Source organism: Caretta caretta, chromosome 1 (genome assembly GCF_965140235.1).
Source record: "Caretta caretta isolate rCarCar2 chromosome 1, rCarCar1.hap1, whole genome shotgun sequence".
Lineage (NCBI taxonomy): Eukaryota > Metazoa > Chordata > Testudines > Cheloniidae > Caretta > Caretta caretta.
The window spans coordinates 112,335,356-112,347,652 of record NC_134206.1 but is presented as its reverse complement, the minus strand read 5'-3'; the positions used below and the strand labels follow the sequence as shown (position 1 = coordinate 112,347,652).

The 12,297-nt window shown below is 40.2% G+C and overlaps 1 protein-coding gene across 12 annotated transcripts in view; it reads right to left on the bottom strand.

Moving 5' to 3' along the window:
- The window catches only part of TMEM255B (transmembrane protein 255B), a 110,111-nt gene that overhangs the window by 61,005 nt on the left and 36,809 nt on the right, over positions 1 to 12,297 (bottom strand). For 10 of the 12 annotated variants that reach the window (XR_007357466.2, XM_048856176.2, XM_048856129.2 and 7 more), the window contains one exon: positions 2,554 to 2,643. The exons of the other annotated variants lie outside the window; for them this stretch is intronic. Coding sequence is in view for 9 of the 10 variants with exons in the window: in XM_048856176.2 (XP_048712133.2) it covers positions 2,554 to 2,643 (90 nt within the window). In the remaining variant the exon portion in view is untranslated. The remainder of the gene's footprint in view (positions 1 to 2,553; positions 2,644 to 12,297) is intronic. 12 annotated transcript variants of the gene reach the window in all.

Below are 12,297 nucleotides of genomic sequence, written 5' to 3'. Positions count from 1 at the left end.
GCAAAGAGGTTACAAAAAGCTGAACTGATGCTCAGTTTAGGCCAGACCCTGTTCTGTTCTGTCCTGTACACAGACATATGGGAGTAACCACGTATAAAGTGCTTCCTTGTGCCAGCAACCCACACCAGCATTCACAGGGCAAGAGAGGAAGCAACTCTGCACAGCATCTACATTCCCAGACTGAACAAGAGAAGGGAGGACAGCCTTCCCCTCTACAACTCACAGGTCAGCATAGCTGTCCTGACTCCTGATGCATCAGTAACTGTATGCTGCACCTGATACTGACTTGGAGTACTTTACTACTTCCCCAGAGCAGTAAGGAAACCAGGAGGGAGACTGTGATTCCTGGAGTTACAGTATTTCCTAGGCAGCTCCAGAAAAACACAACAGCATGCAGCCTCATTGCTCAGAGCAGACTGAAAGCTCATCATCATCACATTTATAATAATAAAAATCACAATAATTAATCAATATAAATCACCTTCAACTGAGATACTAAGGGTTTTGCACAGCTGAAATATAAAACCTACCAGTCACAAGAGAAGGAGATTAAACCAGATCATGTAATAACCATAAAACAAATTTTTTTAAAAAGTAACAAAATCACTAAAGTTCCTCTTCCTCTCCAAGTATAATTTTTATTTATAATAATAATAACCAGACTTAGGGGGGGGGCTCTATAGCCTGTGCTCATGGTGTTCACCTGAGGAGGGAAGGGGGGGGGGGGAAAAACAGCAAGGTTCCAGTCCCTGCTCCAAGGAAAATGTAATTATTTATACAAAATAGAACAGCTTCAACAGAGGAGACAGAGAAACCCACCCCAGAATACCAAATATCCCAGTGGTTAGGCACTCACCTGGGATGAGAGAATTGGGTTCAAGTCCCTACTCCAGAGCAGGGATTCGAACCACATCCCAGGTAAGTGCCTTGGGCCATTGAGTATAAAGGGGTTACTACCACCATCTCCTCCTCAGTTTGGTGAAAACTGAAACATGTCAAAGCAAACTATTTCAATGTTCCCAAATTTTTTCTCTTTTTCTTTCCGACCAAAACAATTCACCAGAATGGACCCGAGTTCACTAAATGTTTCAGCGGACCCAAATCTGCATTTTTCAGAAAAAATATTCAGTCAAAAAAAAAAATCACCCAGCTGTAGTCTCCACATTGTTTTGGAGGGGAAAATAATGACAAAGAAAAAAGCATCCAGGTCCTAGCCTCCACTTGCTCCACCACTACACATCAGGAATCATCAATTAAGTCACACCAGTGTAAGTCTGATGAAAATCAAGGCCATAAAATTTTGTAGTAGTGTGTGTGATGTGTGTATTTTTAGTTAATATGTGATGTTGTATGCAATGTATCCGAGTTACAATTCTGTTAAAAACTTAACTTTGCATTTGTTGACATTTATACAAAATCTCAATCAAAAGGATGCATTAATGTAGATTTCTGCACTTGATTTCCTTGTTTTTAAGGGAATTAAAAAAAATACAAAGGAAAAAGAAACAGGATTGATAAAAATCTGAATGTCAGCTGAGATATTCAAATAACCCCACATTCAAATCTGTCTGTCTGCATCATCCATCTGTTGTCTTTGGTCTTATTCTTAGATTGCAAGTTCTTCAGGGCAGGGACTGTCTTTTTGCTTTGTTTGTGTACAGCACCTAGCACAATGAGATCCTGGTCTATGATTGGGGCTTCCAGATGCTACAGTAATACAAATAATAAATGTTCTATGACCTAATAATCAAATAAATGGACTAGTGAAGTAAACACAGTTGTGAGGTCTTTTTGGTCAGAAGGAGGACAAGGTCATTGCAGAGTGAGGAACAAGGGGCTGCATGGGGCTTTTGGAAGATAGACCGAAGATGCTTGTCACTCTGGTGGGTTGAGCATTAGGCAGCTGGGAGATGGTCAGGTTGGGGCTGTTTGTCACTTGGTAGGAGTTCCCAAAGAACTTTCCATCCTCTCTATCTCTAACCATAGCCTTACCATCTCTCTATCTTCTTCTCCATCAAAATGATCTCTCTTCCTCTGTTGTACCCCACTCCCTTTCTTGAAAGGACCTGGGGCAAAGCCACCCCTGTGCTGGGCCATGGTGTAGTGTGACTGCTTTGAACAATATGTACCCTGAACAATATGAATTTGGAGCGTTCCACATCCTGACTGGCCATGCTTAGGGCTTCTGTATGTCTGGAGTTCTGAATAATGAAAGAGCTTTGCGGGGAGCCTGAAATATCCTCACTTTCCTAAGCAGGCAGTAGTCTGTGAGCTCCTGTCATTGTATCATTTAACTTTTCACAGTAGCTGAAACTCACATAGACATGAACATATTCTTGGCAACATCTCTAAGTTTTGACATGAATAGGAAACCCCAATCAGTTTTCTGCCAACAGGAATGGCATAATCTTCAACGAATAAATCATTTCTCTAACTAGAAGGGCTACCAAGTAACTAAAACATTGCTTATCATAACTCAGAAGAAAATATTTTCTACTGAAAGCGCCATGAGCGTTCTGAACCAAAAGAAAAAATATTAAGGACCATACTTACTATATGTCGTGCGGCAAAGACTCCATCAACTATTGCACAACAGAATGCTGCTACCACTCCAAAGCTGATAAACACGATGGATGCTACCAACTAGAAAGAGAAAAGCGGATTTAACAACTTGTTCCGTGCAATTCTTGAGACACAATTATAAAAAAAATTGCTCTGACAAACTAGAATGAGACGTTTCACTTGTGTCATCAAATGTAATCGCTCACTTTGCACCACTGCAATGCGAATACCAGTCGCACAAGGCAACAAGGTAGAAATTCTTGCAGCTACCAGTTCCTCTGAATTGATGTACAGCCCAGTCTGCTGGAAAAGCTTAAATCTTTCCACTAAAAATGAAAAAAGCTGTAAGAGCTATTAAATTCAATGGTGATTTCTCCTAAATCAAGTGTACCAAATAAACCAGCAGTGATCTCTGTAGGGAGCATGGCAAAGACAAGAGGCACTTCTCCATTGGCTCAAATAAATCTGTAAAGCTTTGTTACAGCAGTAGCAATTCACGCACACAAATAAGGACCTTGCAACAAACTAATAACCAGCCAAATGCACATCCGTCAACTGTAGGAAAGCTTTTGCTACCCCAACCAGCTTATTGATTCTTTTTCCCCTTAGAAAAATTTGAGGACTGATATTATATTCCATGTTTAGCTCCTCCACATTGTTTATAAGATTTTTCCAAAACGGCCTGGAATCACCTCATTTCTCCTGGAGTTTGTTTAAACATTTCCCAACATTTCAGATGAAGCATTTTATTTTATTTAAAATCAAAACAAGAGCAGAAATACCATCAAAATATCCCAACTTTGAAGTGCCCTAGTATGTTACAATTAAATATTATAGCACATCATTCACACATACACACTATATTATAATACTCATCAGCTACAATAATGGAAATGTAGCTAAGTACAGTAGACAGAGATATATCAATGCTCGGTAAGAAGTGCTGGAGTGGCAGGGAAACAGAGTATAAGAAAAGGAGCTATGGTAATTTGTGCACTTACAGATGCCCTCTCAACCTTTTAAGCCACCTAAGTCAATTAATATATCTTAAATAATTATTTGCCCTGAAAATCTTCTCACCTTGACCCTGATCCTATTTACCTCTATGTACTGAGAGGAGTCCCACTGATCTCAACAGGACTTCTCGTAGAATATAAACTTAAGCATTTGCATAAGTCTTTGCAGGATCAGAACCTTTATTCCTAAGGTGCAGTGCAGGAGGTTTAAGGTTTATTTTATTATTTAACATTAGCTCTCCCCCACATTGACTCCAACAGAGACCAACTTCCCCCTTACAGGAGCGGCTGCCAGTAACTGCAGGAGGCAGGTGAAGCTATACAGATCCTTAGTGCTTGTCTACACTTACCAGGGGATTGACAAGCAGCGATTGACGCATCAGCGGTCGATTTAGCAGGTCTAGTGAAGTCCTGCTAAATTGACCGCAGATTGCTCTCCCGTGGACTCCTGTACTCCACCGGATGGAGAAGAGTAAGGGGAGTTGAAAGGAGAGCGCTTCCCGTCGACATCCCGCGGTAAGTAGATCTAACCTACATCGATTTGAGTTACGCTATTTACGTAACTCAAATTGCGTAGCTTAGATCGAATTTCCCCTGTCGTGTAGACAAGGTCTTATTCACACCATCATGGAATCCTCCATTTTTAAAGACTTACATTGAAATGGGCATCCTTGAAGTGGTTATGGGTTTTTACGCTCTGCTTTCTCCCAAGTCTCTTCCTCAGTCTGAATCTAAACCATAGAGATGGAAGGAGAACACATTGGAGCAGCAACGGGGGAGCCGTTTGTCTTCCTGTGTATTTTATAGTCCCTAGCACATTTGGTTGCTATCACAATAACAATCTACAACTGCTGGTTTTCGCCTTACAAGTCTACTAGTGACAGTTCTGAACTTGATTTCAATTATCTCATTCAGATTGTAATTAAAATCATTTAAGGACATATTATTCATGGAACAGAAGGGCCAGTGTTACCCTTCTCTTAACAGATAGAGACCAATTCTTATGCCAGCCATACTCTCTCAATAACAGTTGCTTATTCTTAGTTAAGTATTGGGTTCGGTAGGCTTGTGGTTTGCCTGTGACCCAACGAGCACTCTATCACTGTAACATCATCCTCCAAGCACATAATTCATCACTTAAAAACAAATTACAAAAATATTACACAGCTGACATGTCAACCACACTAAGACAATAGGTAATGCCCAGAACTCCAAGCATGCATTACATTGATACACAGGACCAATAAAGGCCAGAGCAGCCTCGTTGGCAGAAGCTTATTAAGGAGACATGTGCTCATCAGAGTATTTCACAACTGCCCTGGCCATAACTATTTCCAGGCCATTGCCACCACTCATTTTTGGGACTTCGCTGGCCACCATGTTCCTTTTGGTGGAGGAGAGGTTTTGGATACTTTCTAATACTGCAACCTCCCTCCACTCAGAAAACTTATTTCTCTGGAGACTCTGTACCTGGGTTTGTATCAGCAGAATTCAGCATACACAAACTGAACCTGGCTCACAGTTCCCACCTGAAACTTCAACCTTAGCTATGACTCCCCTTGCATTTGTGAGTTTAAGTCACAAGTTAGATCTCTAAAACCTTACTTCATGATGGTTTAGTTTTCACTTACAATAGAGTTAAGTTATTAAGAAGGAAATAAAGAAAGGATTGGAGGATTGGGCCAGAAGAAATCTGATGAGGTTCAACAAGGACAAGTGCAGAGTCCTATACTTAGGAAGGAAGAATCCCATGCACCGCTACAGGCTGGGGACCAAGTGGCTAAGCAGCAGTTCTGCAGAAGAGGACACGGGGGTTACAGTGGATGAGAAGCTGGATACGAGTCAGCAGTGTACCCTTGTTGCCAAGAAGGCAAATGGCATATTGGGCTGTATTAGTAGGAGCATTGCCAGCAGATCGAGGGAAGTGATTATTCCCCTCTATTCAGCACTGGTGAAGCCACACCTGGAGTATTGCGTCCAGTTTTGGTCCCCCCACTGCAGAAGGGATGTGGACAAATTGGAGAGAGTCCAGCGGAGGGCAACAAAAATGATTAGGGGGCTGGGGCACATGATTTACGAGGAGAGGCCGAGGGAACTGGGATTATTTAGTCTGCAGAAGAGAAGAGTAAGGGGGGATTTGATAGCAGCCTTCAACTACCTGAAGGGGGATTCCAAAGAGGATGGAGCTAGGCTGTTCTCAGTGGTGGCAGATGACAGAACAAGAAGCAATGGTCTCAAGTTGCAGTGGAGGAGGTTTAGGTTGGATATTAGGAAACACTATTTCACAAGGAGGATGGTGAAGCACTAGAATGGGTTACCTAGGGAGGTGGTGGAATCTCCATCCTTAGAGGTTTTAAGGCTCCGCTTGACAAAGCCCTGGCTGGGATGATTTAGTTGGGGTTGGTCCTGCTTTGAGCAGAGGGTTGGACTAGATGACCTCCTGAGGTCTCTTCCAACCCTGATATTCTATGATGCTATGATTCTAAAGAAGGAAAAAAAGAAAGAAAGAAAGAAAATAGATACATGTGGGAGAGCTGATAGAACAGACAACAACACATAGTTCCATTAGAGAATTTTGAAAATGTCTGTTATTTGCTACATTGACAGTAATTTCTCCTTTAAAAGCACAGGATGTACCCAAGAAAAATCTAGGTCTGAATTATCAAACTGGCCCCTAAAACAGCACCCACACATTCCACACAATACATTCATTTGCAGGCAAAAGCCCCATAATTGCATTTCAAAATGCTGGTTTCACACACAGAAAATTTGCTGGTATGACATCAGAGACCCACTGAAAAATTTGGCCCTCTTTATTTCTGTTTAAGCCTCTATTTTTAAATGTGTTATTTGCTTGATGTAGAGCCATTATTCTCCATCATATTCTGTCACTGTCATTATGTTAATACATATGGGCTAATTTTAAAAATTTAAGACAGTGGATAGGTAGGGAGAGAATCTTATAGCACATCCTTGTGTAACAGCAAATTTTTAGGCATACACACATCAATTCAATTTAAGATTGAGGTGACTCATTCACTGAATTTGACAAACTAGAGAGAAGCCAGTCTCCCAAACCAAATTGACTGCCTATGCTATCATTTAAGCTATGCTGTGCAGAAAGGCAGTTTGTGCAAACATTATGCAGACTTTCCCACTTTCCCTGTACTTTCTTTCTGTTCCTCAATGGTTTTCTGGCATATCCCTTCCTGCTCTCTCTCTACCGTCCTTCTCTCTTCTGGCCTCTTTTGGAAACCCTGATAACCATTATAAACACTCACTGGGAAAGACAGACTTTGTTTTGATCTATCCATCTTAAGAACACAAGAACATCCATACTGGGTCAGACCAAAGGTCCATCTAGCCCAGTGTCCTGTCTTCAGACAGTGGCCAATGCCAGGTGTCCCAGAGAGAATGAACAGAACAGGTAATCAAGTGATCCATCCCCTGTTGCCTATTCCCAGCTTCTGGCAAACAGAGGCTAGGGACACCATCCCTGCCCATCCTGGCTAATAGCCATTGAATTTATCTAGTTCTTTTTTGAACCCTGTTATAGTCTTGGCCTTCACAACACCCTCTGGCAAGGAGTTCCACAGGTTGACTGTACGTTATGTGAAAAAAAGACTTCCTTTTGTTTGTTTTAAACCTGCTGCTTAATTACATTTGGTGGCCCCTAGTTCTTGTGTTATGAGGAGTAAATAACACTTCCTTATTTACTTTCTCCACACCAGTCATGACTTTATAGACCTCTATCATATCCCCCCCTTAGTCATCTCTTTTACAAGCTGAAAAGTCCCAGTCTTATTAATCTCTCCTCATACGGCAGCCATTCCATACCCCAATCATTTTTGTTGCCCTTTTCTGAACCTCTTCCAAGTCTAATATCTTTTTTGAGATGGGGCGACCACATCTGCACACAGTATTCAAGATGTGGGCGTACCATGAATTTATATAAAGGCAATATGATACTGCTGTTATAAGTAACTGCTGTAACTTGGCGCTTTAATTTAAAAACAAAACAGAAGAATCCAGTTCACAATCAACTAATCATATACAAATATTCACTTTTAACTATTATCTAATATTTATACAAAGCTTTTCATCCTGAAGAATAAAACTGAATACAGCACTGTAGAATTAGAATTTTAACAAAGCAGCTGTTTTGGATTAACAAGTGAATAAAAGTAAATCATTGGTTTTTTGGACACCTATAATTTCATAATAATTTCCCTCTAGCTGATACCTTATATAGAGTACCATGTTTCACCACAGCGCAAATCACTACATATTCATTCTGAAGCCCTGAAAGAGTGAAGTTAGACTTTAAAACTTCACATCCCATAACTACAGCAGCATTGGTGGACACTAGTGTCTTCAAGCAGAAAAATGTATAGTGTGTCAGTACCAAATTATGATCTTGCAATCCTGCATCATGTGATTGATTATATATATGGGGTAATATTGTACCACCCACTTTGAAATAAAATACGTCAATGAAATCAATAGAAATTCTGCTTAAAAACTGATGGCACAATATGGCCCACATCTTTCAAATGACATAATTCATGGGTGCTTTTTTAATATATCCTTTCATCTCTTCATGCAGACAGAGCTATCATTAAAGTTACTTATGGGAAGTTGGACTGTGATATCACAGTGTAAGTACAGTTGCTAAGACTTATGATCTCTTTATCTGAAAGACAGTGGACATACAAAAACCCTAAATCAGGCCAATCTACATGAAGCTCAAATATATCTCTATCTTGTTTTTCAAGCCATAGCAGTTACTCAAATAATTAGTGTACTCATCTGGGTGCTACCAAATTGCCTATCTGACCTGAGAATGAATTACTGGAAACTGACCCAGAGTTGCCTTTCCTATTTCACACATGAGCAACTTATTGATGATTTACACTCCAAAAATCAATGTTTTCCCCTCACAAGAATCACTTAAATCATCTAACAAGATTTTGCTAACTTTCAGTCTCACAATTCCTATACTGAGTACATCTATAAGAAATGTCTACATAAAAGTACAGAGTAAACTGTGGTTTTGTAAGAAATTGTGGGGTTGATTCTGCTGCCCTCCTTCACGTTAATGATCATTTACCCATGCAAACACTTTCATGGACTTCAAAAAGATGGACTCTGGGCTAGATTCGGCCACCCTTACTCAGATTGAATAGTAATTTAGGGTAGCTTTCTTACTTAGGCACCTAACTCCCATTAAAACAAAAGGGGGAAGGAGTTAGGCATCTAAATACCTTTGTGAATCCCACCCTTACCCTGAGAGATCTCCTATTGAAATTAATAGAACAACTTGTGGAGTAAGGTAATATGTGGTGTGAGTGAAGATGACAGAATGAGGCCTTACTTCAGCTGGGTTCTTTTGGTTCATTCAAAATTTATGCAAAATATCTCCAGATACAAAAAAGATAAAAAGAAACAAGTAGAAAACAGAACAAAGAATATCTTAAAATAAAATTACAGACTAATATGGTCTCTCCAACCGTGTTTTTCTTAGTGAGAGACAAATCAAACTACAAAATGAGAGACTTCACAAAAAATGCAGCTAAGACAGCAAAGTGAAGAAATCTTGTAAATTCAAAAGCTTATTCTCATGACTAGTCTGACTGCTGGAGTCGTTACATTACTAAACATTCCAACTGCTGGTCACTGACAGGGAAAGAAGAGCAGTAGTAAATAAACTGCAACGGATAATTTTACTAAGTGGCAGCCAGTGAAAAATAGGGGTCAATTTAAAAAAAATAACCCAGGTTCAGATCAATGACAGACTCTCACACGCATTTTAATATTGACTATCATGTTTTATATGGTAAATACTTCTTTATTAATAAGAATTCCTTTTAACATTGATTCAGTAAAAATCTCTGCTTTAACGGTTATATTGCTATGCAACTGAACTTTTCCACCTCTATTATTATTGGAACATATTATTGGCACTGGTACAGAATACAATAATTTGGTTGTTTCCAGGGGAAACATGTACAGTCAATTAATAGACAGTGAAAACCGTCTTAAGTGAATAATCAAAAGAAAAACATAAATCAGCTGTTTAACAGAGATATTTTTGAAAAAAAGGACTGGACTAGCGCTCTGAAGGAACAGTCCCTCAAGCATTTATTACTGGATAGAGAGTACACTATCATGATTAGCCCCGCTGAAATATAAAATACTGAAATGGGAAAAGCTAAAGAAAGAGTGGATTAGGGAACATAACTGCCTTCTAAAAGAACAGATGTGTAGGTTTCACTGTGTCAGACTCCATCCGTATTAAAAATCGCAAGTCTTATTATTAGTCATATAGTACTCTGGTTGTACATGACTTAATTAAGAGACAACATCAAAGTATCCCCAAATTTTGAACACCCATTTTTGAAGTTTTGGATGCTGTCAACTCTGAGTTCTCGTGCAATTAATAAGAGTGCTGCACCTTCTGTTCAGCCCACCTGACTACTAGGGGCACAAGTGGTCACGATGTTGCCCCAACTCCGTCTCTCCGGAAGCAGTGGAACCTGAAATGTTTCCTTCCTGCTCACCATTGCAGACATTGCTGTTGTTCTAACACTCGTGCGACGTGAGACACCCTAGAATGCAATGGGCCAATCTCGAACCCATACACATACTCCTCAATCTCTCAGTAACATGCAATGCCATTGACCATGAAGTCTAACTAATGAGATTGTTCACCCCCCTATCTGATTGCACCTAAACTGTTGCAAAAGACAACTGTTGACGTATCTCAAAAGTTCTCATCTGTGGAGTTCTACAGGACTCAATACCCTCCTCTAGCCATTTATATAAATGGCTAGATGAGATTTTGTCCTGCCACGGGCTTAAAAGCCGTCAGCACGCAGACAATACCCAGTTTTACCTATGGTTCATGTCAAACGCAAAAGCCATCAGCATACAGGTTTCCCAATGCCTGAATGAAATTAGCAGCTGGACGAAGGGAAGCTAGCTGAAGTTAAACTTTGGAAAGACAGGATATGAAATTTTAGGAAGTCTGGCCACGCCAGTTGGTTCCCCCCTACACATATAGACGGGTATATAAGACCATTGGGTCTCTTCACAATGGCAGCTCAAGACAGTGGGTGGTAGTGAGTGGGCCTGTTCAGTGAGAGGGAGAAAGATGAATAGCCTGTAGTGGGGAAGAAGGTGGCGGGGAGTAGCATGTTTTGGCGTGAGATGGTGCTTTACAAGTTTTGGAGACATTTATAAAGTGCACCCAAATTCTGAACCTTAGAAGTTTGCCTTTGCTGACATGACTTTCATATTTTAGATCAATGTGTAGTGTCTCTCAGCGTATGATTTTGTTATATGCTGGTACCCCACCATCTGCCTTCAGGGCAAAGTACATCCCTATAAGACCTGCTAGGCTCAAGATTGTGGCTCTGATACATACCTGGCTCCTTTATGGCTCTGAATCAACCCTTCCTTGCCTTCACTCAAAGGCAATATCTAAATTAAGATTGTTGTTATATTCACTTGTGAGTGCTGGATGTTTCTCAAGATACATCACCCTCTGCGTTTAGGCTAATAGCTCAATCTCTAGAAAAATATATGGATTTTTTTGTTTTCTAAATCACTACTGCATAAGATGTAACTAACAAGAATATTTTACTCATGGTAAATGGTTGCTTTTGCATTAAACAGGCTCTGGCGTCTCTGTGTATTATGGTCCTCATCAAATCTCCGTTTTTTTCCCCCCAAGTAGAGGCAGTCGCAATTATCTGCATCAATGTAAATTGAGAAACACTGTCATCTGATGCCTTTTGGTTTGAAAGGAGACGCCACTGAAATAGCTGCATAAATGTTACACCACAGGTTTTCAAAGCACTTTATATAGTCAAAGGGGGCACAGCAAATTAATTTAGTAAAGAAATACAGGAGGCAGTTTGTTGTAGCTGTTCCTAAAACTAATTTATCAGATGCATACTTGGGTTCTGTGGAGCTTTTACTATTTGTGTTTCCATGTATCTCTAAGCTTAGTGCTCAAGATGTAGTCAAATAAGTTCATTGCACTTTTTCCGCACACCAATTAATACTTATAAGAGCAGAAGTTTACAAATGGGTTGCATACTATATCACCATCTGCAACATACAAGGACTTTTAATACCTGGCACAATCCTCACCAGGAACTGCACCTGTTGCTATGGCAGCTTCATAACCTGTAAAACTAAGAATAAAACTCATTGCATTCTGCTTGAGGTGCTGCTCCCAGTAAAGAGCCGCCTGTGTTGTCAGATAATTAACAATTGAAGATAGGAAAAAATAAAAAGTAACATACTCTGATTTGGGGCCTCTGCCTCCTCTTTTGCGCAGACTTCTTCACAACAGCAGCTTTTGCCCCCATCATTGACTGAAACCATTGCTCTGCCTCTATGGAGAGAATTAACATAGGCCAGGCTCTTATACCAGTGCTCACTCTTGGGCTATTAAGGAGGCTTATCGCTGCACTAGGTAATGTGCCTCACAATTTATGGCCTGTCAGCCCATTCTTTCCAAAGGTCAGTTCTTCAGTAATAGCATCGCTGTAATGGAGACTTTGCTCGAGAGCTGTCAGACCACAGGAGATATGATTATGTCATGTGCTGGAGCTTCATTATTCATTAATGTCAATTCTAGCTGTAACACTGAGTACAATTACTGGAATTTCTAACGATGAAAGAATTTTGCGATTGTCCATCCAGTGCC